Source organism: Chenopodium quinoa, unplaced genomic scaffold (genome assembly GCF_001683475.1).
Source record: "Chenopodium quinoa cultivar QQ74 unplaced genomic scaffold, ASM168347v1, whole genome shotgun sequence".
NCBI lineage: Eukaryota > Viridiplantae > Streptophyta > Magnoliopsida > Caryophyllales > Amaranthaceae > Chenopodium > Chenopodium quinoa.
This window is the reverse complement of record NW_018743285.1, coordinates 233,129-260,878: the sequence shown is the minus strand read 5'-3', so window position 1 is coordinate 260,878 and position 27,750 is coordinate 233,129. Positions and strand designations below refer to the sequence as shown.

Genomic DNA, 27,750 nt, shown 5'->3' with positions numbered 1-27,750 from the left:
ACAAAATGTACCTTTCCTCCTTGGGACATCCTTCCCTCCGCCGCCGCCGCCAATTCCTTGCCTTGCCGCCTCGACATTGCCGTTGTTTGAAATTTTTTTTTTAGAGAGGTTGAAAGAAGATGAGCAATGAGAGTGTGAGTGTTTTTTTTTAAGGTCAAGGGCAATTTTGGCAAACCAAGTGAATTTTGTGGGCTTTATGTAGTAATTTGTGGGCGATGTTTAACAAATCCCTAAGCAGTTGAGCAAGAATCAAAGATTAGGAGGGTTTTTTTTTTTCGTCAACCTGATTAGGGGTGTTAACGAGTTGAGCTTAAATCGAGATCACGGGTTGGGAGCTTTAGAGTTGGTTAGGCTTGGCTTATAATGCTACTTGAAATTAAGCGTGAGTCAAGTGTTGTTTGACCTTGGTACTTTCGTTCTTGGATCAATGTTTCGAGAGAGAGGGGGGGGGGGCTTGTTTGGTTTATCAATTTACAATGAACAAAAATGGACTTTGAATACAATATGTATAGTACTTCTTTTATTTTATTTTTAATGTGTTCATCTTGCCTTTTGCTCAATTTACACACGGCCAATGTGATGCTTTATATTTTAAAAACATAAAAATTGCCAAAATTTTCTCTCTTCAGAGGTACACGATAACAGTGGAGTCTTATCATGCACCAAACTCCATAGATGGGGAAAAGGGAAGAAAAAAGTTGTAAATGCAAAGAAAGGGAGTCACGTTATGCCTTGATCTAAGGCAAATGGAAGTTCTCAACCTCCAGAAAAAGAAATTTTGAGTAAGACCTAGAAGAATATTGTTTCATCTGAGTTTGTGTGTCTATTTTATGTATAATTTTATCCCCATCGCAAAGTCATATTTGTGCTTATTTGGGTTTTTTTGAGCTGTTTTTATTATTAATGTGTGTTTTCTACAAGGCATTAGAGATAGTGTTATATGACCAAGTATTAGAATTCATTTCTGAACGAGAAGTTTTCGAGTTTGGTGATCAAGGGTTCAATTCTAGAGACAAAGGCAAATGGAACTCGAGACCCTCAAGAAGAAAGCCACAGGTCCATTGTCATTCAAGGCCAAAGTTGCGCAAGATGTGGGCTTGCGAATTGAAGCCCAATCGAAGAAGCCCTAGACCAAAGAAGTCAAGGCCTCAAGGAAGCTCCAGAAATTTAGCAAGCTTGATCGACCTTCCTCACCCAATTGCACGGAGCTTAGCCCAATCGATGCGTGTTGTCTCAAATGCCCAGATTTGAGCCACTTTGTAATTCTTTTTAAGGAGGTATAAAACCTACTGCAAGCTTGACCCCAAAAGGCACTAAATTGGTTCAAATAAAACTGTCAAATTGTCAAGAAACAGAATGTTGGTTTAAATGTACATTCCTTCTGTCACATCTTACAAAATGATCACAAGTGTTCACATGGTGGCAAAGAAAAAACCACACCAATGGCTGAATATTTTATTTAGGAAAACTTTACACTCAGAATAGATGTTATCCCCAAGCCCCCAACATCTCTCTAGCAAATTCACACACGTTAACACAAACACAAACACCGATCCCTCACCCCAAAAAAAAAGGAAAAGGGCACCTTCAAATTAATTAAAAAAAAAGGAAGAAGACCCTTATGAAACACCCAACCTCTCACGGATAGTGTCAAAAATTGATGTAGCTGCAGTATTTTGTGAGAAACTCAACCTCAACCGACCAAGCAGCTCACTATCTTTCGACTGAGAAGCAGCATCTGCAGCTTCTTTTGCCATTCCAATCTGAGCATAAGCCTGAGGAGCATAGAAATGAATCAGAAGATACTTTAAAAGTTGACACTGGTTTCAGATCACTTCACAAAAATGAGCATTTGCTGAATGTCCAAGCTTTTAACAAAATAGTATGGAAGAATAGCAAAAACACAATTCAGTTTACCTCAGCTCTTTCTCGAAGATCAATAAGTTTTGGAATATATTTCAAAGCTTCACCTTTTTCATCTGCATCAATGCAGGCCTCAACAAAGGGTTTATAACCTGAAAGGTGCAAGCACAACGCAAAGCTAAGTTTAACATAAAGAGAAATTAGGCGATTGGTTAAATTTACAGCTTGAATGGTGCAAGTATAACTTCAGGTCTCAATATTCTTATCCCTTAAATAATAAAATGATTATTTACTGATGACTTAAGAAACAAGTTCAGGAAGAACAAAATTCTAAAGAAAAACGCAATAAAATTGGCACAACTGCACAAGAAAGAGCATGCGAAAAAAAAAAAAAAAGATGAAAAAAAGAAAAAGGATGTTTTGTGAATGCAGCTAGCCAGAAGGATTGAATGAAAACTTTAGCCACAAACAAAGAAAAAGGTAGCATATACCTCACAAAAATTTACCAGAGAACACCTACACATACTCTAAATAAACACAACCTGCGTTTCAACCTATAACCAGCTCCCATTTCAAAAAGAAGACACATTTTATTTAAACTGGACACTCATTGAGGCAGCAGAAGATCATCACAAAAATCGTTGCTACTGAGCACATTAATGAGCTGATTATTGGCATAGTTATAAATTATTCCAAATATCAAGTATAAATTTACATTTTTATCCACCTTCCCAAGGATTTTCTTCAGAATCAAGTGAGCATATTGATCAAAATGGATCATGTAGCATTCTGATAGGAAGAAAGTAAAATAGAACCATTGACAACTATTAGTCTCCAGGGTTTTAAACAGATTACTCAATGGAACATTAGCACATATTAAAACATATAGTGAAAGCTAAAATGCCTACCAATTGGTGGTTTCTTCTCCTTTGAGAACTTCTCCAAGGCATCCCAATCTCTTATTGTAGCTAACGCAAAAACTTTGAGCCAATACCATCTTTTCTCAGAAACCTACCAAGTAGCCATGACAAGTAAACAAATAAATTAAAGCTATAAGCCAACAAAATATAGGGAAAAAGATTGAGCACATATCTATTCCTGTTAACATAAAGGGTGAAACAGATGATAAGACTACACACCTTGAATTCAGTTTTCACCTTCATAGCAGCTCGATGATTTCCAAGCACAATGCATGTCCGAATGGTGTCACTGATACTTGAATCTACAAATATTGCTTGCTTTGTGGATACCTCAAGCTCATGTTGTATTCTATTGCAATTGCAAAAAATTCATAAATGCAAGGACAAAACATCTAAAATAATAATCAATCACCATGCATTCACCAAGAGTTATCATTCACTTATAAATTAAGTTTAAAAAAAAACACACACACACAAGGTAAGCGCATAAAAAGATATCTCAATTTTTAGCTGTGTGGGTTTGTAGATGGCTTTCTTAAGACACAAAAAGAGAATATATAAAATAGCTGAGAACATAAAGAGAAGGAAACAGTTGCTTAGGCAGTGGATTTAGCACACTCAGTTAATATACTCCCACTTGTAGAAGTACAGTTTTCATTGGCTGTCTCACGAACAGAAGCTAGAAAAGTTACAGGGTGAAAATGATTAACTATATATCCATTTGGCTAGTTAATCCCTCATTTCCACATATTAGAGACAGCTGCCAGAAATGACATAAGTAAAAGGCTTGCCCTCATCACCAAGAGTAGGAACACATCTTAACACTCCATCTTCTTGTTCTCACATGCTAAAAAATCTGATAGCCCTTTCTACAGGCATCAACTGAAGAATAAATAATGATAAATGGGTAAAAATAAGGGCAAATTAAAAAACTGACGTATACCTCAATAATTTTGCATGTTCTTCAGCAGCTTTTGATTCAAAATTGTGTTCCTTTGTTTCAGCAAAAAGATCACGGGCCTTCTCAATAAGTTTAATGCGTGGCCCATGAAGTGGAGAGCCCTTGCTCGCCATAGGATTCTTGCTTACTTCCCAAGATTCCTTCCATAAAAGAAATGCAACTTCCTGCAAAACAGACACATTCTAGAGCTTTATAACTTAAATTATGGCTGATACAAATGTCCTATGGATTCCCATACATAATGTCAGAATTTTGTGAGCCTAAAGTACAGTATAGTACAGTTGGGATGGACTGCACTGCATTGTAAATGAGTACTAACAGCCCAATTTTCAGTATTGTGCACATAAGCATCATCACCAGTATCCGCCATATACATTTAAAATGTCTGGAGTACACCATAGAAAATATTATCCCAGTGCTACAAGAGCATTAAGGTAAAGTGAAAGTTTTAAGTGATACACCTAAAATCATAAGTACTTAAAAAGAAACAGAAGACTAATCTAGACATGCGTGTAAAGTGAAAAGGGTCCTCACATCTTTCCCCACTCAATGTAAAATTGTAAATAGGTAATCTATTTCCAGTTTTTTTAAGAAAGTCAGACTGGCAAACACTGTAAATTTGGTCAACCAAACAGCCCATAGTGTTCTAAGCATTCAAACCTACAAAGCATATAAAATTATGAGTTGTTTAATTTAAAATATTAGTCCAATGAAACAGAGAAAAGGAGGTATTCAATTTCTCAAGCATGAATAAGCAGTAAGTTCTCATTAGTACCGCTTTTAAAGTCTTTTCAATGACCACTTGATATTATTAACCTGCAACTTAAAGGACTCATTATACTATGTACATGATAATTTTTATAACTCTTAAGGACATTGTCAGATATTGCTAGATATGTGTGGTTAACTCTGTTCAAATGTGATGAATTGACATTTCCTCAGGGGGGGGGGGGTGGTTGTGGGAGGTAAGACCATAATGAGAGAGATACAGAATCTACTAGTGAAAAAAAAAACAGACAAGACTATCACCACACTGCCTTTAAAGAAACTCCTGTCTTGAACGAAGTATAAGAATATCGAAGATGAAGCCTTACTAATGCAAAAACAGAAGTTTCCAATTGGCTTTAATTAAATATACAGCAGCTATCTGCTATTTCCCGTAAATAAGCCATGCTAATTTAGACCATAGCAATCTAATAATCAAAGAACATTGAATCTTTTACTCTGTTGGGAATGTTATGTTTCAAGTAATATATGCAGGGCTTAATCATAATCCAAATTTCATCATTTATCTCGTCTACTCTTTTAACCAACAGCAAACATTAAAACATCAACATGTTCTCAAACAAAACGTACCTGCAGTTGTCCAGCTGATAGAAAAAAATCCTTCAAGAATTCATGATTATAACACCTGCAAAGCATAGAGAAGCAAATTTTAATAAAAATATACACAATTCTGGGCAAGAAACTTTCTTGAAAGGAAGGCAGAGAGACAAAAGTCATATATTAAATAGTTGCAGAAAAAAGTCTTATACTAATAGTTGGAGAAAAGTCAAAAGAGAATAATAGATAACATTATGCAGTACCTTGAGTACACTATAAATAAATCCCTTGCCAGAGGTTTAGCTTGTATTGTTCCAAAGAACTCCAATGCTGGCCTCTGTAACAAAGATGGGTAAAACCAACCATAAAATTCACACAAAATATGCCACACAACTGAAGCCTCATCAGAAAAGGCACTAGAATAAACTTGATAGTTAATACTGTATCACATACTTTAACAACATCTATAAGTTACCTTGTGCCAAATGTGGAATAGAACAAAATAAACAAGATCAGTATCCCCACTTTCAGTAGATTTGGTCAAAGCTGAGTCTTCCTCTCCTATGCTTAATAGCAGTGGAACCTAAACAGGAAAATATAAATTAAGATATTTTTATAACTATTTTTTTGGATAAGAAAAATATATAGAACATCACAAACGCAAACCCATAATAACATTTGAAAAGCAAAACCTGTTTAGATGAACAAGGCTCATGCTCAACAAGAGCAGCAGCCAACTTTCTGCGGCCACTTTTATCTGCATGCTCAGCTACTCTTGCATAGTCTATGCCTTTGCATATCTTCAACTGAAAGTTGTACAAGCACTGATTAGGAGTTGCTCAAGAGCTCAACATTAAAGATAGGAAGCTATGAAGAAACAAACCTTGTCAAGTAATAAACTGAGGAGAGCTGAATCAGGCATTGCAAATGAGCTTGTTATCTTTGTACATGCCCAATGCATTATAACCAGCTCCTAATAGAATTGGAATCAGAACAAATCAGCAAGACAAACCTTTAAGTGCTTGATGAGGACAATCTAAGATTTAGCCTACAAAAGCTTTTATATACCCGATGGATATGATCTATAATTTTAGACTGATTCACCAGTGACCAAAAGATTAGACATCAGAAAATCATCACTCAGTGTGTTTAATGTGATAGTGCCTCAAAGGACTATTTAATTTTGGCTATAAAGCCTACTTTTGCTGACATCTATTGTCAGAAATAGGAAAAATAACACCCTAAGAACTTATTTATGAAAAAAAAAACCTTTGTAGGGGCAGCAACATACACAGCTGGAGGCCCATAAACAAACATCAAAATTTCACTGTTTTTAATCAGAAAAACTTAGGCCCAATTCACACTTCCCTTTCAATTTTGAAGCTCGAGATAATCATCAACCTCTAATAATATTGTACGAAGTATTTGTTTGTATGCTCTTACACCAAAAGGAGTTACATGCAATCATTTAAATCCCCAACAGGAAAGGCAACACTCACCACACAATAACCCATATTAGTTTAGTCATAATGCTTGCCATTCATTCCAAAAAAAAACCTTACAAAATTGCATACGGCACCTGATTCAGGCTGAGGTACTCGGACAATTTCAGAGCCAAGAGATGATGGTAGGCATTAATCAAGCGAGATATCAAAACTGGTGCTGTTAGCTCCTGCAGTGGATAATTATATTCAACAGGACTTCAACACAACTATGCCTGACTTCATGAATAGTAACAAGTACAGGTATTACTAATAAAGACATTACCTTGTATTGTTGTATACTTAGAGGGATTCCAATCTCAGGGCTGCGCACAGCATTCAATACACGCAAGGTTTTACACATTTCTTGAAAATGATCACGAGGAACATTGCTGTCAAAGCCAACTGGATATCATTACCGAGAAACAATCAGAAAGATAAGAACATTGTCTCTAAGTGATAGCACACAACATGCTTTTAATTTTATACATACACAAAACAAATCTCTCTGCATTGTCAACCAGTAACATGACATTATCCCAATCACCAAAAATTTTAAAAGACTTAAACCACAGAACTGGATAAGAACAAGAGGATAGCTTGTCAGGGAAAATAGAAGGGATATTCCAATTACTTAGGCACAGTTACAACATGCAGGAATAAAGAGAAATTTAGACCTTATCTCCCAAAGTCCCAATAAGTCATAATCCGCCAAAGGAGATAAATGAGTTCCTCCAGAAAGACTGAAAATGAACTCCACAGAGAAGTGGCAATGAGTTAAAGCTGCCCAATCGTCCTTGTATATAATATTCTAATTTTTTAGGTCTTTAATCATGCTTATAGGGTTCTTTCCCCATCTCAAATCAAAAAGAGGTTGTGATATGTCCATCAAAAAGAGAACTAATTAAAGTAGAATCCAGAGAGAGAGAAAGAGAGAGAGAGAGAGAGGATCTCATAATCAAAAGAAGAAGAAAACTAATTGGGACATCTATTTAAGGGTAATGTGATTAACATAGTGGGACAGAGGGAGCATCTATAAGAGAGAACAATGGAGGGGATGGCAGGTGCAAGTAGATTCTAGACCCTACAGGTCTACAGTGTACATCAGAGGAAATCAAGAGAAACAAATCCTACACTGGATTAAAGATTTTCTTTCACCAAAGCATCACAGATTAGAATTTGAGAACAAGAAAATTTATTTGCAAACCATTCAGAGTATTAGCTAAATAAAACTTTATGCACCCAGAGATTCATAAACTCACCAACAAAAAGCTTTCCCATAACTAGCAGCTCTCAGCAGCGTACGTTGACGTGAAACATCAAATTCATAACCTGCGGCATCAATGCATGCTTCGATTGCCTCTGGCAATGATGATCTTATCATTCTCAAATTTTCATCAGCCTGTCAAATGGTGAAAATTTTAGAAGGTGAAAAGGGGAAAAGATTAAGGTAACTTGACATACAAGGCACCCGCATAATTACCACTCCTCTTTGCTTCTCAATGGCAGGTATTCATAAGCTTTTAGATCCGAGTACTATAGCACAAGACTAATATATGATGATCGTAAATCATCGATAGTCAAATTATAATTACATGTCAGTGATTGTAATTTCAATTATATTTACAAGTTTAAATTATTTTCATTTTCATATATGTAAAATCTATTTGAATTGTGCTTTAAAATTGGATCCATATGGCACATGCTTATATAACCTATAAAATAGATTTGTTGTGAATATTAAAATGTCACTTAGGCATTAAATGAGCTTTATATATTAAACTTTGATATGCAGAATTCGTATATGACCTATATTTGAATTAACATACTTAAGAGTAAAATACAGAGTAGCAAAGTTAAGCCAAATATATGTATAGACTAGCTAATCGGAGCAAAAGATAATACATCTAACAGAAATTTCCCATAGAGATGAAAATGAAACCAGCGTCACAAAAAGCAGTTCTAAAGGTATAAAAATCTAGTTAGATACCTTGGCACTACGCCTATCAAAATGATCCAAAGCATCATACAGCAAAGCTGCAGGGGTTGTGCTTCCTATTTTAAAGATAGACACCGTAGAATCAGGAACACGCTGGAGAAATTCCATATTCGTGTTGGACAGAACCCTTACACCATCACATTCTGATATCAATATTATTGGTTCATCATAATAGTAGCGTACTGGATCTCCATATGGGCCCACCATCACAAGAGCATCATCCCAATACAACAATACACTGTCCAGTCCACACCAAGCCAGCTGTTCTGGAGGAAGAGCAGACTGCATAGAAGGGCAAATAGAAAAAGACATCAATGTGGGGACCAAGAGCCAAATTTGGAAAGTCAAACTTAAAAGCAAGGGCCAAGGAGCATATATAAGTGTTTCCCATCTTCGCCAATATAAAGAAAAAACAATGCAATTCACTTGATTATCAAGTGAATAGTACACATATTTAGGACACAATGTCCCAACAGAGAATAGAGGGAGGGGGAAGTATTGTGCACATAACTACATAAATTAGCAATATGGTTTCAAACCATATATCCCTATCCAACCAGAAACTGCTTAGCAGCAAGAAAAGCATGATCCATCCGGAAATAATATCAACTCCTTGTTTACCCTAAATCCAACATGTCTTACTTCAAAACAATACAGAACGTATAACATTTTACACTATCGAATATCCCTCCACTAACATTGAATACATTCAACTAACTAGCAGCCTCATAACGTAGGAATAACCAGTCTGTGCATTACTCTGTCACTTTTTAAGCCCTATGACATAACTTGATCTTTGATATTGTGTAAAATTAATATTGATTTTTGTTCTTTATTATGTCTTTTACTATCTCTCCAATTTTTCTTTCACTAACACACTTAGTAAGTTATCATTTATCCCTCACGGTGATCCCCAACTATCTCCTTTCTCATCCAGTTTTCCAATGAACAAAGTACAAAATACAAAATGACATATATTTCCCACCTGCTCTTTCCATCAGTAAAATTAATCCTCCACCATCTCCTTTCAAATCAACTTCCAATAATTCCTAAATAAAATAGCACAAGAAATGACTCACAAAACAACTCTCCCAAAACTTTACGCAAAAGCAAAGTTTTGCACATGTATCATTCACTTTTATCCTAAATATTTCAAATTGTAACACATAATGCAAGGAAATCTAATCAAAGAGACTTAATACAAATCAGAAGAGAAAAAAAAAAGTGTGTTCTGGTATCATATCTATTTCTCATATAATATCAAAATGTTATTGACAAGTATTAAAGCTCTATTTCTGAAATGCAATACAAAATAGTTGCAAGCATTTTCTGAAATCTCAAAACTTTTTATCTGCTTCACCACTATAAATTCAGAGTCAAGCATAAGTTACAAATTCAGCCCAAAAATATTTCAAGCTCAATTTAAGCTTGGTCAAAGTTGTTTTGAGTAATGTTATCAGCCAAGTTCAAGCTCTGCTATTCTCATTATTACACCTTCGATAAGATCTTTACTAAAGGAGCTTATGCAAATTAACAACTTTAATGATGGATAAGGCATGTACATGTTTCAGAAACACCTAGTATCTCTTCTGTGAAATTAAACTGGAGAACTAAATCTTTATGAAGCTATGCTCCTTAACACAGCAAAAACAAAGCATTTAACACCTTAGCTAAATCAATTAAGAGACTAAATAATAAGGTCCAAGACGGGATGCACTTTATCAAACCAATTAGATAATATCTCTGAATCAACTCTACTCTATGAAATGGAACTGAAACCAAGAAAAAGGGAGATGTGGGGAGAATAAGTTGAATTATCATTTATGGAGCACTGTGTGCACAAGGCATGTACATGTTTCAGTAACACCTAGTATCTCTTCTGTGAAGTTAAACTGGAGAACTAAATCTTTATGAAGCTATGCTCCTTAACACAGCAAAAACAAAGCATTTAACACCTTAGCAAAATCAATTAAGACACTAAATAATAAGGTCCAAGACGGGATGCACTTCATCAAACCAATGAGATAATATCTCTGAATCGACTCTACTCTATGAAATGGAACTGAAACCAAGAAAAAGGGAGATGTGGGGAGAATAAGTTGAATTATCATTTATGGAGCACTGTGTGCACAAGATATAAGGTCAATGTTCTAGGTTTTATCAGTTTCTTATTTTGGACCTCTAGTTATAGTGATCTCAACTTGAAGCTCTTTCCAACTTCCAACAAAAATCCTATTCTAGATTGTGTGTGTGTGTGTTTTTTCTTTTGGGGAGGGGGGGGGGGGTGGCGGCTCTACTCAAACTGAGGTAGAGATATAGTTCAAATGGAGACAACAACACACTAACGGACCTATGCGAAGCATGCACCCTAAAGCTAAAAGTCTAATACTTCATGTCACTTTCCGAGAATTATTTAGATACTGTACAAGATGTACATCCAAAAAAATAGCGTGAAACAATCAACTAACAGCTTAAGACGTTGTATATATCCTGTTAGCCAAGATTGTCTACACAAGTAAAGGTGGCTGCCCCTTACCAGTAACTATATTACTATCCATCAGCAATCATAAATCAAAAATTGGTTTGTAACAAAGCATTCAGCTTGCAAACAAAGCTTACACTCTCAAAACATCCTTCACTATATTCTTAGCAACCTAACGAATTACAACACACTATATTCTCCATAGCCTAAGACCTCATTCCTAAAGCATAATTTCCACAAATCAACTAAATGGTGGTTGCACAAAGATAAGGTTGTTTTATTTTAACACATGCAATTCAACTAGTTAAGCAATTTCACCATATTTACTATAACTTCCAGAGAAGGGCAACTTCCAACACTTTTGTCAACCAGCAAGTTCACCCATTTTTCTAGAACTTCCAAATAAGTCTTAACTTCCTACGTTTTTGCCAACCAAACAACTTGCATTGAGTAACTTTTTGTCAAACAAAAGAACACTAAGTCATCAGGAACAATAAAGTCTGCAGATAGATAACACTTACAATAAACATACTGAAAGCTCGAATTTTACGAAAACAATATAACTAACCTCGCAACTATACTCGAAAATGATGCTAGCAAAGTCAGAGGTAATAACCAAGAGCCTCCCATCATGAGTAAAGGAAGCCAAATACTTCCCATCCCTCGAAACCACCATCTTCTGAAGCGGGCCAACTCCAACACCCAACTGTTGCACCCCATCTTCATCAACCAACAATACATGATCACCAACACCAAGCAACACCTCCACATTCCCAGACATGGTATATTTCGGCTCTATCACGGCCACACACAACGGTGGATCCTCGAGCCCAGGATCAGCCATCTTAACCACACCCTTATCCGAATCGAAACTCGAGAAATCCGGCACACAAAAGAAGTGAAACCCTTCATTTATACACACAACCCCATTCCCCCAAAACACACAATCCACCACACTCTGCTCAAAACACTCCTTCCCTAACGAAAAACTAGGTTCAATCAACTCAGCATGAATATTATACCTATAAACAGTACCATCTTGAACAATACAAATTAGGGTTTGATCTTCGGTCCACGACATACCAATCAATCGACCACCAGGGTTTCTCCAGACAGTTTCTGCAATCTGATTGCCGGCGGAATTGAAGATTCGGAGTTTCCGAAGAGCTGATTCGGCGTAAAGCTGGACAATCTTTGAATCGTCGCGAATTACGGCGATTGGACCGCCGAAAGGAGCGCAAGCTACCTTGTTACGATTGAGATCAATGTGCTTCCATTTCATGGAATAGATCTCGGGTTTTCGGTAGAAGCGATTGTAGAGGAGCTGCCATTCTGCTGCAATGGAGACTGCTGCCGCCATTGATGAAGAGGAGAGAGAAATGCGCCGGAATATTGAAGTTTCTGACTTTCTGGCGTCGTCGTGTTATTTCCTTTATTCCCTTTGATTTTTTTTTTTTTTGTCTTTTTACTAGGGGTGAAAGTAGTTTGGATAAAAACCGAAAACCGAACCAAACCGAACCGAATAATCAATTCGGTTCGGTTTTGTTCGGTTTTCGATTTGGATCGGTTTGAGAAAATGAAAACCGAATTATATCGGTTTGGATTCGGTTTTGGGATTTTAAAAACCGAAAACCGAACACCGAAACGAAATTTATAAGCCCAATTATCTCAGCCCATTTTCCTACATATATATACCCAAACCCTAAATAATTTCCCTCTTTTCCCTTTTCCCTTTCAGAGTTTCAGTCAGCCGTTTCTCTTTCCCTCACTAAAACCCTAGATTTTCCCTCATCTCTCCCTCTCACCACCTCAATCCGTTCGTCCACCACCACCTATCCACCACCTCACTACTTCCTGCTTTCCTACTTACCACTTGTGTTCCGTTCGAGTGTTCCAACGCCGGCCGCCACTGACCACCTGTTCGAGTGTTCCGGTATGCTTTAATTTCAATATTTCATATTTCACTTCTCTTTTCCTGCTTGAATTGCATGTTTTCTTTGTTATTTTGAATTTCAGATTTCACTTGCACTTCTCTTTTCCTGCTCGAATTGCATGTTTTCTTTGTTATTTTCGAATTGGTGATAGATTGTTTTCTTTGAATAGTTATTATGCTCGAATTGTATTATGCTCGAATTGATGATATTCCTTCAGAGTTCAGAATATATGTTGTTCTATTATAGTATTATGCTCGAATTGCATGTTTTCTTTTTGATAGATTGATTGTTTTTCATAGATTTGCATAAAAATTGTTGGTTATTGAGTGAGTTCTGTTTCGGGGTTTTCTGATGTCCTGCGGGAGAGTTACAATTCCGAGACTGGAACCGGACGCCTGTACCTGCAAAATAACGGAGACTCCTGAGAGCTCCGCCTCCAACGGTCAAGTTAGTACCTGATTAAGGAGTAATTAATACGGAAATTAAAGTAATAAGATCTCTCTAGGTGAGAGTGCTTAGTGTTGGTAATCTGCGTCGTTAGCGAGATTAGCCGGTTGTTGGTGTTCCGTAATAACTCTGTTCTTCTCTGCTTGATTTCTTGATCTCTCGATTACCTAACTAATGAGGATTAATTAAGTATTTATAGCCTTGAGAAGCGTGCCACTCTCTAGGTTTAAGGTAAACCTAGGGCTGATCGGGCCTCTAGACTGGATTGGGCCTTGATGGCCGGTTTTCCCATTTGGCATGGGTGGACACGTGGCGTGCCTTGATTGGTCCGTAGAGGACGTATCTGTGATTGACACGTGGCAGGCTCCTATTGGCCTTCGTGAAAGACCCGTGGCGGAACCTGGTTGGTCCACTTGTCAGACGGTGATTGGTGGATAAAAATCCCCTAATCATTTGCCCCTCACAGGTGGCACGTGACTGGTCACGTGTCGCCTGTGACAGGTGTCGCACGGTGACAGGCGACGGCCTGCTACAGGTGTCACCTTGCAAACGGCCGAGAGATTTTCCCGCCCAAATTTTGAATTTGGAAGCGACCTTTCGCCTTCTCACTTTGCCTATAAAAGGAAGTGATGACTTCGGTCATTTTCACACTTGAGAACTTTGCGAGAACATTCGGACCCCTGAACTTGCTCTGACATTTCGGACCTTTTCTGCCTACCGCCTGTTCTGACAAACCGACTGCACCGGACTTCCAGGACTTCATCAACCGTCACTCGTTCAGGTAACTCAGTTCTCTTACTCTTAATTTTCTTTTTATTTTTTGAAATGGCACCACGGAAGCACACGACACGACCTAAGTTAGTGATCAGCCGGTCACCGGGGACGGCTGAATCTAGGACTAGGAGTGCCGCCTGCCCTTTTCTGGACCCATCTTTGCCCTTTATACAAAGTCCGACTGTATCTGTGTCTATGCAGAACGTGATGGCCAGAACGAAACAGACTGCTATGATATCAAACTCAGACGGCTCCTCCCAAAGGGTGCTCCTTAGTGAAACATCTGACCAGGCGCCAGATGTAGAATTGAAACGAGGCGACTGCCAAGCCGACAGTTCTGAGAGAGGGGCCAAGGTGGTCCCTTCCCATCTTACCGTTGACATGTCTAATTTTCCTCCTGCTCCTTCTAAGGGAGAGGAGGCGGGCCCCTCTGGGAGAGGGGAGGAGTCGTCCTCTTCGGACTCGTCAGAGGACGAGTCCGAGTCCAGCTCTTCTGGCCACAGTTCTCCAGGCTCAGAAGAAAGACATAGCCGCCTACAAGAGGCGAGACTTTCTCATGCAGTTGAGAAGGGGGACAATTGGGCGGAGCCGTCCGCCTCTTACAGAGAGGAAAACACCCCCTACTACTGCATGGTACCCCGGGGCTGGATCGCAACCATGCTAGACAACGTGGCGAGCTTTATTGCCAACCACAGAATGGGCCCGGAATTTTTACTGTTCGTGCCGGATCCAGAAGACACTGTCGTCTGGCCGGCTGGTACCAGCTATGGTGACGGCTGCTTTGGCTGCTATGTGGCGGCCATCAAAGCTGGACTGCGCTTCCCATTACATCCGGCTGTTCAGCGGATTTTAGATGGGTATGATCTGGGGTTATGGCAGTTAGCCCCCAACTCTTGGGTAAACGTACTCGGCTATGTGGCCGGGTGCGAAATGTACGGGGTGGAGCCAAGCTTTGAGGCCTTCGCCCACATGAACTATCTCAGCCGGACCCCTAAGTCGGGAGGTACCGGCTGGTACCAATTAACAAGCCATAGGGGTTACCTCATGACGAGAGGTAAGGCGAACAAATGGAAGGATTGGCGGAACACCTTCCTTATCATTGAGGGTTCAGACACGGAGCTGAACCAACGTTTTAACAAGTGGAATAGGGATCCGCCTCTTCTCGCAGGCGGCCGCAGCATGCCGCCTGTTCCCCCAAAGGCTAAAAAAGAGATCCTAGACAGAGGACTCTTCAAAGTAGAGACTAGGGTGAACTCTACTTCAGGGGTACGAGAGCAAGTACCCCTAAACTGCGTCCCGAGCTTCAAGTGGCTCTATAACGAGTACTTTTTGGCCGCCTGTGGCCTCAGCAGTCGGTGCTCTAGAGGTAGCCGGCCTGACAAATACTCTGTTTTTTCACGCCTTGTTTACTTAGGATTTTTACTAACTTTGCTGTTTATTTCTTGCAGCTGACGCCATGAGTAAAATAACAGCATCCAAGACTGCGGCGGCCATGTTGCGGGCCTCGCTCATGAAACAGTCTTATGCCGACTCCCCCAACAAGGGGGCACCCTTGGTAAGCTTCGAAAACTCATCCTCTTTTAGTTATCTTATGCATATACTAACTCTTTTTGTTTTCAGTCTGGCACTCCAAGGGCTTCTTCCTCGCAACAGCCGGACCCCAAGGCCCGGAGGACGACTGTTGCAAGCTCTCCTGGGTCTTCCAGGAAAACAGTGGCGGCTGAGAAGCAGCCGGCCACTTCTTCTAAAACCCCGGCGGGGCCGCCTAGAAGTAGGGACAATCACTTGTAAAAACTCACTTGCTTCCTTCTTGACTAGGTCTAACTTGTTTTTTCCTTTCGCTTAATGCAGCCGGCCCTCAGGGGCTTGACTTGGTTGAGGTAGCCAAGTCCATGGTTAAAGTAGTTCCTCCATCTGACAGGGAGGCGGTCAGGGGTGCCGGCACCCTTGACCTTGATGGGATTTCAGGGGTCCTTGCTGAGGTATACTTAGCATATTTTTGAGCTTTTGAGTTCCAGGACGCCTGTTATCTTTTTTGTTTGGAAACTGACGCCTGTTTTTCTTTGTACTTAGGCCCTGCTCCGACTCAACAGCCTTCGCAAGCCGATTGATCGGAAAAACAAAGAGGTAAAGGCCGCAAAAGCTATGGCCGCCTCCAGCTGTGATAAGGCAATGTTTCAAATTGCCCAAAATGAAGTACTGACCATTGATCTTCTTTATTATCAGGCGCAGGCTACCGCCGCTGTTCGGGCTCAGTTAGAGGCGGCCCAAAAGAAGGTTGACGAGCTGGAGGCGACCGTCACAAACCTCAAGGCCGAGCTGAAACCTCTTCGCCAAAAAATGCACTCTTACGAAGCCATGGAGAAATCTTTGGCCAACGTAAAAGAACGCCTGGTGAGCCAAGAGAAGAGTCTTACCCAAGAGCTCTCGGAAAAGGCCGAGCAAGAGAAGAAAGAGCTCGTCCGGGAGATGGTGGAAGACTCCGCTCAAATCCAGCGCATGACCTGGGAACGACTGTTCCCCAGTGCCGACTTTGCCTCATGGGAAAGAACGTACCGCCAGTGTTCGGAAACATATAATCAACAGATCCTGGCGGCTGCTGAAGAAGAGGCGTTGGAAGGTGCGTTGGAGGAGGAAGAGCTGGTTATGGCGCTTGTGCCACTTGGGGGTAAGGCATCAAAAGAGGGTGCAGCTAAAGCCGAGTCCAGCAAGAAGAGTGCTGACCAGGCGGCAGCTGCTGATTCTGAACTGCCCCCTTCTTAAGCTTTAAGTATTTTTTCCACGGCCTGCGTGCCGTTTGCTTTGTAATTACCCGGCCAGGGGGCCGGGGTTTTGAATATTCTGCTGGTCTTTAATGACCGGCTTATTTTTAATCAAATTTTTGTTTTGGTTCAAATTTGTCTAAGTATTCCATATCTAATATCCCTTTGTTCACTAGACCGACTGTTGTGTATGGCCGAACGTTGCAGACAGGTACAAATAGTAAGTACGCCGCCTATGCCCCTGGACGACTGGTTGTCTGTTTCCAGGATAGACGATCAGTCGGCCATTTATTCAATCGGTATTCGAACTATTTATTCAATCGGTCTGACCAAGTAAATAGTATTACCTAGTCGTCAAGGAATTAAGTAGGATAACAAGCGGCGGGTACCGGTTGTTTCCCTTTATTGCCAATGTTGGCTTTTAACTCGTAATTTGTTTAACCTAGCAAGAGTAGTGGTTGAGAGTCCCTGTTTGTTAAAAACAGGCGGACGACTCATACCTTTTAGGCTCCATACTAAGTTTGAGTGACTATTAAGTTAACATAGGAGTTACTTAGTCTTCGTCACACTCTAGATTGAATAGTAGAGGTACCAGGCGGCGGAGGCCGGCTAGACCCCTTGATTCGCCAATGTTTGTTGGCTATTAACTCAATAGGTACCCCCTGCATTTATCCCAAGTAATACAGGCGGTCATCTGACTCAGATGTCAACTGCTACCACTGGTTTGGTTAGTGATAGAGTTATCCTTGTCTCAAAAACGGCTACGTGGTTGCCCTTGGGGACAGTCGTATAGGTGCCGTGTAATTAGTTTATAGAACAATGTTCCACCCAAAAGGGAGCTGCTCTCTGCGACGAATTTCATCCGGAGGGATGCCGTCGGACGCCTGCTATGATGTTGGGACAGGTCGTATTAGTTCTGTAGATTTGATCAGGTGGCTTGGCGCCTGGTCTGATCATTCGGCCGGTGGCCTTGGTAAGTTCTTGGTGAACGTAGGTGCTAAGTAAAAGAAGGGTAGCCGCCTGTTAGGCACAGGGGCGGCCAGGCCCTAATCTTTTTAGCTAAGTGTTGAGTAAAATACTCAATGGAGAGTAGCCGACTGTAAAGGAACAGACGGCATGCCCCTCTGAAGACAGAGTGAAAAACTCAATGGAGAGTAGCCGACTGTAAAGGTACAGACGGCATGCCCCTCTAAATGATAGAGTGAAAAACTCAATGGAGAGTAGCCGACTGTAAAGGTACAGACGGCATGCCCCTCTGAATGATAGAGTGAAAAACTCAATGGAGAGTAGCCGACTGTAAAGGTACAGACGGCATGCCCCTCGTAATACAAAATTAAATAGTAAGTGCAAACTTTATTAAGTAGCTCTTTACTTTACATCTCTCAGAAGAAATATTTTTTAAGGTTATCTACATTCCAAGTTCGAGGCAACGGTTGTCCGTCTGGTGTTTCCAGACGGTAGGTACCGTCCCTGACTTCCTCATAGATTCGGTAGGGTCCTTCCCAGTTGGGAGTTAGTTTGCCAGACTCATTAGCCCTACCTACTGCTTCCATTTTTCTAAGTACAAAGTCCCCTACTTTGAGTGGACGCCTATGTACTTTTTTGTTGTATGATCTAGTCATTCTCAGGCGATAGATCTCATGGCGCAAAACAGCATTGCCCCTCTTTTCAGGAAGTGAGTCTAATGCCAGGCGCATGGCTTCCCAGTTTGCCTCTTCGTTATACAGCATTACTCGAAGAGTCGGCTCGTAGTGTTCTATTGGAAGAACAGCTTCTGCACCATAAGTTAGGAGGAATGGAGTTTCTCCAGTCGCCCCTTTTTCAGTCGTCCTAATGGCCCAGAGGACATGTGGTAGTTCATCCGCCCATAGGCCGCCTGCTCGTTCAATCTTTTTCTTGAGACCGTCTGAGATGATTTTATTAAAGGCTTCTACCTGGCCGTTTGCTTGTGGACGACCGACAGATGCAAAGTAATGTGCAATTCCTTGGTCTCCCAACCAGCTTTTGAGAACAGGCGTCTCAAATTGGGGACCATTATCAAAAACCATAGACATGGGAACCCCGAACCGAGTGATGACGTTTTTCCAAATGAATGAAATTACATCTTTCGTCTTGATTCCCTTTACAGCCTCCGCCTCTACCCATTTAGTGAAGTAGTCAACGGCAACAAGTATATACCTTCTGCCGCCTGTAGCAGGCGTATATGGACCCAGAATGTCCATGCCCCACTTAGCAAACGGTAGTGGGCTGTGAATGGTAGTGAGGTCAGTAGCCGGACGGTGAATTAATTTGCCAAACCTTTGGCACTTGTCACATTTTTTCACCATCTCCATTGCATCTGCTTCCAAAGTAGGCCAAAAGTAGCCCTGCCGCCTTGCCCTTTGAGCAAGCATCCTACCACCTATATGGGAAGCACAGAAACCAGAGTGAAGATCATCTAGTATCTCTCGTCCCTTTTCAGGAGTAACACACTTTAAGAAGGGTTGAAGGTACCCCCTCTTGTGAAGTTCTCCCTGTATCATCTCAAAACAAGAGGCTCGTTTTTTCAGTGTTGTCGCTTGTTGAGGATCATCCGGCAGTGTACCGTTTGTCAGATATGCCCTGATTGAATCCATCCAGGTTGAGCTTCTGTCTAGGATTCCAATAGGGTTTTCCTCGATGCTTCTCTTCTCCATTACTTCCCAAAAAACAGTTCGAGGAGTATCGGAGGAGGCGGATGATGCTAATTTTGACAGTGCATCTGCCTGGTTGTTTTCTGATCTCGGCACTTGGATCAGATGGAAATCCTCAAGGGAGCCGACTGCTTGTCGGACCGCCTGTAAATACTTGATCATGGCCGGATGGGTTGCTTCGTATTCGCCATTGTACTGACTCACTATCAATTGTGAATCTGAACAGGCGTCTATTTTTCTTGCCCCTGCCGCCTTGCACATGCGGATCCCGGCTAGTAAAGCTTCATATTCTACCTCATTGTTTGAAGCCTGAAAACTGAAGCGTAGAGCATACTCGAACCTGTCGCCCTCTGGAGATTGACATACGACGTCTGCTCCACAACCATTTGAAGTAGAGCTTCCGTCCACATATACCTTCCAGACTTGGTCTGGAACTTGAGAGTCATGAGGACGAGTCATCTCTACAATAAAGTCAGCAAAGGCTTGCCCCTTCACTGCTTTTCTAGGCTCGAAGGTAACTTCGAGGCTCTGTATTTCTATGGCCCATTTGATCATTCGTCCTGACGACTCCATGATGGTAAGGGGCCGCTTGATTGGTTGGTCGGTATACACGACGACTGCATGTGCCAAAAAGTAGGGCTTCAATTTTTTAACAGCCATGAAGAGTGCAAGACCAAATTTCTCCACTAGGGGATACCTCAACTCGGCATTTTTCAGTACGTGACTGACAAAGTAGACCGGGAGCTGACAGCCGTCCCTTTCAGCAAGGAGCACAGCGCTTAACGCATGATCAGAGACGGCCAGGTACATGTAGAGATCTTCTTTGGGCAAAGGGCTGACCAGCCTCGGCAAGGAATGCAAGTGAACCTTTAATTTCTGGAAGGCGGCCTCAGCATCCGGCCCCCATTCGAACCTTGCCTTTTTCTTAATTGCCTGGAAAAAGTATAGGCATTTGTTGCCTGATCGGCTTAGGAATCTCCCCAAGGCCGCCAGACAACCTGTTAACTTCTGAACCTCTCGGACGGTACGAGGCGACTGCATGTCAATGACCGCCTGTACCTTCTCAGGGTTCGCCTCTATTCCTCTCTGATTGATAAGGAATCCGAGAAATTTCCCAGACTCAACTCCAAATACACATTTCTTGGGATTGAGCATGACATGGTGCCGCCTGAGTGTGGCGAAAGTTTCTCGGAGGTCCGCCAGATGATCTTTCTGAAGTTTAGTCTTGACAATCATATCATCAATATATGCCTCGACGTTTCTCCCAATCTGATCAAAGAACACTGTGTTTATCATTCGTTGGAAGGTAGCCGGGGCATTCTTAAGACCAAACGGCATGACCGTGTAACAGTATAATCCCTGATCAGTGACGAAGGCCGTCTTCTCCTGATCTTTCTTCCATAAAGGAATTTGATGGAAACCAGAATAGGCGTCCATGAAACTCATCAAGGCATGGCCGGCTGTTGAGTCGACCAGGTTATCAATTTTAGGCAGAGGGTAACTGTCTTTGGGGCACGCCTTGTTTAAGTCTGTGTAGTCTACACACATTCGCCAGATACCATTCGGCTTTTTAACAAGCACCACATTTGCAACCCAATCTGGGAAGTAACATTGTCGAATGAACCCTGCATCAAGTAATTTTTTGACTTCGGCGGCTGCCGCCTGACTTCTTTCTTCGCCATGGTTTCGCTTCTTTTGCCGTACCGGCTTCTTTTTTGGATCCACAGCGAGTTTATGTACCGCCAGATCAGGACTAATGCCTGACATTTCATGGACTTCAAATGCAAAGATGTCCTTGTATTCTTTCAACAGGTTGTGAAAGTCGTCACCAAGGTTTCTCAGAGCAGTCGTCCCAACTTTGACTGTTCGGTCAGGGCGTGAGTCGTCTAATATCAGGTCCGCGTGCTCACCAGCCGGCTGAGGGCGGAACTCATCCGGCCGCTCCTCTGCCAATGATTGCTATTTTCTTGCTTTTCTTGCGGACTCTGTCTGGGACGCCTTTCTCTTTTTGTCGCCTGTTTCTTGAACAGGCGCACTCTCCTTGACATTGTCAAGGTCTGTTTTTTCTCCACTTGACCCAGTGGCCATAACAGTGGGCTTGACATCCGAGAGATAGCACTCTCGGGCCATCCTCTGATCTCCCCTTAGGGAGCCGACTGTTCCATTATCCCTCTCAAACTTAAGCAGCATAAGAGACGGGATTATAACAGCCTTGGAATTATTCAGGGTTGGTCGACCCAGAATCATGTTGTAGGCCGAGAGTTCCTCTACCACTAGGAACCGGACTACCATGTGTCGTCCTTCCCCTTTTTCGCCCAGGCGAATGGGTAAATCTACTCGTCCCAGTGGGTGGACTCCTCCTCCTCCAAACCCTATTAAAGGGTGGGAGGCCGGATGTATGCAGTCCGTCTGATATTTCAGTTTTGACAGACATTTGCTGCTGATGAGATCTGAGGAGCTCCCGGTATCTATGAGGATTCGGCCAACTCTCTGGTTGGCCACTTTACATTCAATAACGAGAGGGTCATCATGCGGCCCCCTTACCCCTCCTAGATCCTCTTCAGTGATGACAATCTCAGGGAATGTATATTTGGACGGCCGTTCTTGGTGAACGGAATTTACATCTAACCGCCTTATATTATCCTTATTGCCCCTAATAGTGGGGCCGCCTCCTGAGAAGCCGCCTGCAATGGTGTAGACGACTGCATCATCTGTATCGGAACTGTCGGCCTGTTGATTCTTTTTGGCCGACTGCTTTTTTGAGGAGGTGTTCCCCGTAGATTTCTTGACATAAGTGTCAAGATCACCTTGCTCAGCCAAGCGGTCTAGGTACCGCATGAGACTAATGCAGTCATTGGTGTGATGACCAACGTCATCATGATAAGCACAGATTTTGTCTTGGTTCCGGTTGCTTGCAGAACCCTTCATGGGGAGCGGCTTCTCAATTGAGAACCGTCCCTTTATTTCTTTTAGGATAAACTGGTTATCCTTGTTAAACACATACTTTGGGGAGTATGGTTTGAATTCTTTTTTCTTTTTCTGAGCCGGCTGTTTAGAGGAGTCAGCCGCCCAGACCTCTTTTCTTTTCTCATCTTTGTTGGACGACTGTTTCTGTCGTCCCTCTCTTTTGTCGAACCTCTTCCCGTCCGACTGTTTTATCGTACACAGATCAGTCGCCTGTATATAGGCTTCTGCTTCAATCAAGGCCTCTTGAAGAGTCGCCACCCTTTTTCGAACTAAATCAAATTTGAAGGTAGACCCGTCTTTGAGACCTCTAAAAAAGTCAGTATAAGCTACCTCATCCGGTAACCCTTGAATCTGTATTCTCATCAGGTTGAACCGCCTGATGTAAGAACGAAGCCCCTCCTTCTCGCCCTGCTGAATTGTTCCCAAATCAAGGGTCGTTTTCTTCGCAGGGATGTTCATAGCGAAGTTGGAGGCAAATAAGTAAGCAAGCGTCCTGAAGCTGTTTACACAACCAGTCGGCAGGTTGCCGAACCATTGCTGTGCAATTCCCTTGAGAGTCGCTGGGAAACACTTGCACCAAGTGGGATCATCCAACCCTTGAAGGTACATCAGGTTGGTGAATGCCATCAGATGGTCTTCTGGGTTAGTAGTGCCGTCATAGGCGCCTACTAGAACATTTTTTACTTTGGCCGGCTGAGCGGCTTCAGTAATTTCCTTGGAGAAGGCCGACGGCTGTTCACCAAGTCTAAGCAGCCGTAGCTGCCAGTCCATAGGTTGGACGTTTTTTGCTGCAGGTCCACCAAATGGAGGTGGCTGCATAAAATACTGTTGTTGCGGCACAAATGGTAAGTTTGGTACCGCCTGGGCACTATGAAAGCCGGACTGACGGGAGGTGCCGCCTGACTGACTCTCATGGTACGACTGAGTATGCCTCATCGAGGCATTTCGCAAACTGTCTTGAAAATTTGAAGTAGAAGCCGACTCTGATAATCGGTCACTCTTCTTCTGCTCTAGCAGGAGCCGAGCATCTGTGAACGTTTGCTTTGACCCGTCCGCCTGAATATGACGAACCGGTTTCCTATTTCCCGTAGGATAACGGAGTTTTGTGAAATCAAGAGCAGGTGGCTCCCGCTTCTTGGATTTAGGATGAGGAGTCGCCTCTCGCCCTTGAACTGGCTTCCTCTTCAGTGAAGTGGAAGGTTTCTTGGCCGACTGCTCTTTGACTGAAGCATGCGGTTTTTTGTTGATCAACTCTTGAATCTCTCCCTTGAAGTCCCTCATGAAGGTCATGAGTTCGTTCCTTGTGATGGGAGCAGACCCATCAGTCGGCTGTTGCCGAGCAGGCGGTGCGCCTGCTGGCTCGCTTCCTGTTTGAAGATGCTCCCGTTCCCTCCTTTCGGTATGACGGGTACGTCGGGCCTTAGGGTCCCGTCTGGAGCTGTATGAGTTTCAACTTCAAATTCACTTTCGGTATCATGGTCCGACTGAACTTGAGGATCGTCTAGGGGACGCCTCTCTTCAGGAGTCGGTACAGACTTGGATGCCATCTCTGAAGTACTCTCCCCACAGACGGCGCCAAATGTTTCGGGGTTTTCTGATGTCCTGCGGGAGAGTTACAATTCCGAGACTGGAACCGGACGCCTGTACCTGCAAAATAACGGAGACTCCTGAGAGCTCCGCCTCCAACGGTCAAGTTAGTACCTGATTAAGGAGTAATTAATACGGAAATTAAAGTAATAAGATCTCTCTAGGTGAGAGTGCTTAGTGTTGGTAATCTGCGTCGTTAGCGAGATTAGCCGGTTGTTGGTGTTCCGTAATAACTCTGTTCTTCTCTGCTTGATTTCTTGATCTCTCGATTACCTAACTAATGAGGATTAATTAAGTATTTATAGCCTTGAGAAGCGTGCCACTCTCTAGGTTTAAGGTAAACCTAGGGCTGATCGGGCCTCTAGACTGGATTGGGCCTTGATGGCCGGTTTTCCCATTTGGCATGGGTGGACACGTGGCGTGCCTTGATTGGTCCGTAGAGGACGTATCTGTGATTGACACGTGGCAGGCTCCTATTGGCCTTCGTGAAAGACCCGTGGCGGAACCTGGTTGGTCCACTTGTCAGACGGTGATTGGTGGATAAAAATCCCCTAATCAAGTTCTTTTTTCTGTTTTAAATCAGATTATCAGAATGTCCACAAATATGGATAATGGTGAAGAGAATGTCCCTATTGAGGAGCATGAATCTGACAATGAAAAATCCAAACCCAAGAGGAAGAGAATGAAGGATCGTTCTGAGGTTTGGGAGCACTTTATCAAGGAAGAAACACACACTGGAATGGAAGCACGTTGCAAGTACTGTGGTATGAGATACAAGTGTGGTACAAAGAGAAATGGCACTAGTCCATTGTGGGCTCATATAAATAGATGCCGTAAGTACCCCTATAATACTCCTAAAGAATCAAAACAAAGTTTGTTGTCTTTCAAAAGCAATAAAATTGAAAGTGGTTGTACTAGTGGATTGTCTTATGTGAAATATGATCCAACAGTAATTAGAAAAGCTTTATCTGAGACGGTTATAGTTGATGAATTGCCTTTTAAGTTTGTTGAGGGAGTAGGCTTTAAACAATTTTGTAATGTAATGGAGCCTAGATTTCATGTCCCTTCCAGAATTACTGTGGCTAAAGATTGTTATGAAACTTTTTTAACTCAAAAAAGAAAGCTGAAATTGGTATTAAAAAGTGTAACTCAAGGGTTTCATTAACAACCGATACATGGACATCTATTCAGCAAACTAATTACATGTGCTTGACTGTTCACTTTGTTGATAATGACTGGATTTGCAAAAACGTATTCTGAATTTTTGTCCTATATCAAGTCATAAGGGGGAGGAAATTGGGAAAGAAATTGAGAAATGTTTGCTTGATTGGGAACTTGAGAAAGTATTTTGCATAACTGTTGATAATGCTAGCTCAAATGATACCGCAATAGGATATATGAGAAGGAAAATAAATGGTTGGAAAGCTGGGGTTCTTAAGGATCGGTTCCTTCATATGTGTTGTGTTGCTCATATTGTGAATTTGGTTGTGTCTGATGGCTTGAAAATTGTTAATGAGTCTATTACTCGTGTGAGACAAGCTGTAAGATTCATCAAATAATCCCCTTCTAGGTTGGTAAGGTTTAAAAAATGTGTTGTGGAAGAAAAAATCAACTCTAAAAAGTTGTTGTGCCTTGATGTGCCTACTAGGTGGAATTCCACCTTTTTAATGTTGGATGCTGCTTTGGTGTTTGAGTATGCTTTTGAGAGGTACTCTGAGGAGGACCCTCATTATGTGATTGAGTTAAATGAGAGGGAGGGGAAGGGTTGCCCTACTTCTGAGGATTGGGAAACAGTCAGAAGGTTTTCTGAATTTTTACAAGTCTTTTATGATCTTACTTTGCGTGTCTCTGGGTCTTTGCATGTGACTTCCAATTTATTTTTCCATGAATTGGTGAGTGTTGCTGTCCTTTTGAAAGATTTGATGACAAATGATGATGTGGAGATGTGTCTTATGGCTACTAAAATGAAGGAGAAATATGACAAATATTGGGGTGATCCGGAGAAAATGAACATGCTGATTTTTATTGCTGTTGTGCTTGATCCTCGTTATAAGTTAGATTATGTTGAGTGGATGTTAACTGAAATTTATGATTCTAAGCATGCATTTGTTTTGGTGAATAATTTGAAAGAGTCTTTGAATGCATTGTATGAGGAGTATCGTGGTTCTTCTGGTGATGTGATTAGGGAGGAAGTGTCCTCAAGTATGGACAGTTCCCAATTTTCTCCCAAACAAAAGAAGCTTCAGGTATTGAAGAGTAAGTATAAGAAACATAAGTGTGAGAAAGATGGAGAAGCAAAAATTGAGTTAGACAAATATTTAGAAGAGGAAACGGAGGAGGAATGTGAAAATTTTGATATTTTGGGGTGGTGGAAGTTTAATAGTGCTAGGTTTCCAACAATTGGAAGAATGGCCCGTAATATACTTGTTGTCCCTATCTCAACAGTAGCCTCTGAGAGTGCATTCAGCACTGGTGGTAGGGTTCTAGACCCATTTAGGAGCTCCTTAACTCCAAGGGTCGTTGAAGGACTTGTTTGTGCTCAAAATTGGCTACGTTCTTCTCCGTTTCCTAATATAGAAGAGTGTTTACAAGAAGTTGAAGATCTTGAAGAAGGTAACATAAAACAACAATTATCATGTTATTTTTTTTCATTATTTCATATATATTATGTAACTTGTTTATTTTTTTTAATGTTATTAGACTTGAGGAATATGACAATTGGTGGTCAAAACCCGGACTTGGTTGAGCTTGATTGAGAGTTAGCTGCCAAGAATGAAGCTGCCCTATTGATTGAAGACTTGAAGTTTCTGCCAAGAGCCTAAGAATGAAGCTGCCCTGTTGGTTGAACTAGTTCATTTGTGGACTGTTTGTCTGTTTTATTATCAATTCATCATGTGGACTGTTTTGATAGTTTTAAGACTTGTTAAGTTCTTATGTCTCAATGTGGACAATGTGTAAGTGTATTTAATTACTATGGCAGTATGGCTGGACAATTTAGTTACTATGGCAGTATGACATATGGTTGTGACTTGTGAAAGTTGTATGTTAAAATTTATGCTTTCATTTTGTTCAGGAACATGAACAAAATTTAGGCCTTTAAAAGGCCCAAAATTATATGCCCAATAAAAAGCCCAGATTTTAAGGCCCAATACAACAGCCCATAAAAATTCGGTTTGGATTGGATTTAATTCTCAAAACGAATTATTTCGGTTTGGATTGGATTGGATTGAATCCAAATTCGGTTTGGATTCGGTTTTAAAAATCCGAAACCGAAATAATTCGGTTTGGATTCGGTTTGGGGTGTAATCCAAACCGAATACCGAACTTTCACCCCTACTTTTTACTGTTGTTTCCTATATCTTTTTACTCCTCCGTTCTTTTATTATTGCATTATAAGATTTTGGAGGCAAAATTTAGAAGTGGAAAAAAGTAAAAGAGAAACGTAAAAATACAAAATTGTCCATGTAATGTAAAGATAAAATAAAAAGTAAGTGTGAAAAAGTAAGGATATGTTGGGTATTTAGTATTTACAATGTAAACATAAATATTTTTATCCTAAAATGAAAGTGATCGTAATA

The 27,750-nt window shown here is 41.4% G+C and overlaps 2 protein-coding genes across 2 annotated transcripts; one reads left to right on the top strand and one right to left on the bottom strand.

The window, feature by feature from the left end:
- Positions 1-1,297: 1,297 nt before the first annotated feature.
- LOC110735631 (protein VACUOLELESS1-like) lies at positions 1,298-12,659 on the bottom strand. Its single transcript, XM_021915818.1, has 15 exons — positions 11,598-12,659; positions 8,539-8,829; positions 7,811-7,950; positions 6,835-6,940; positions 6,647-6,739; positions 5,951-6,040; positions 5,760-5,873; positions 5,543-5,650; positions 5,331-5,404; positions 5,101-5,155; positions 3,727-3,908; positions 3,003-3,132; positions 2,772-2,874; positions 1,918-2,015; positions 1,298-1,775 (listed from the first exon to the last, which is right to left on the bottom strand). Exons 1-15 carry the CDS (start codon positions 12,387-12,389, stop codon positions 1,620-1,622), a joined length of 2,532 nt encoding a protein of 843 aa, XP_021771510.1. The 5' UTR covers positions 12,390-12,659; the 3' UTR covers positions 1,298-1,619.
- A 375-nt stretch (positions 12,660-13,034) lies between these two features.
- LOC110735632 lies at positions 13,035-27,184 on the top strand. Its single transcript, XM_021915819.1, has 4 exons — positions 13,035-13,294; positions 24,733-25,005; positions 26,618-26,785; positions 26,873-27,184. Exons 2-4 carry the CDS (start codon positions 24,765-24,767, stop codon positions 26,926-26,928), a joined length of 465 nt encoding a protein of 154 aa, XP_021771511.1. The 5' UTR covers positions 13,035-13,294; positions 24,733-24,764; the 3' UTR covers positions 26,929-27,184.
- Positions 27,185-27,750: the final 566 nt, after the last annotated feature.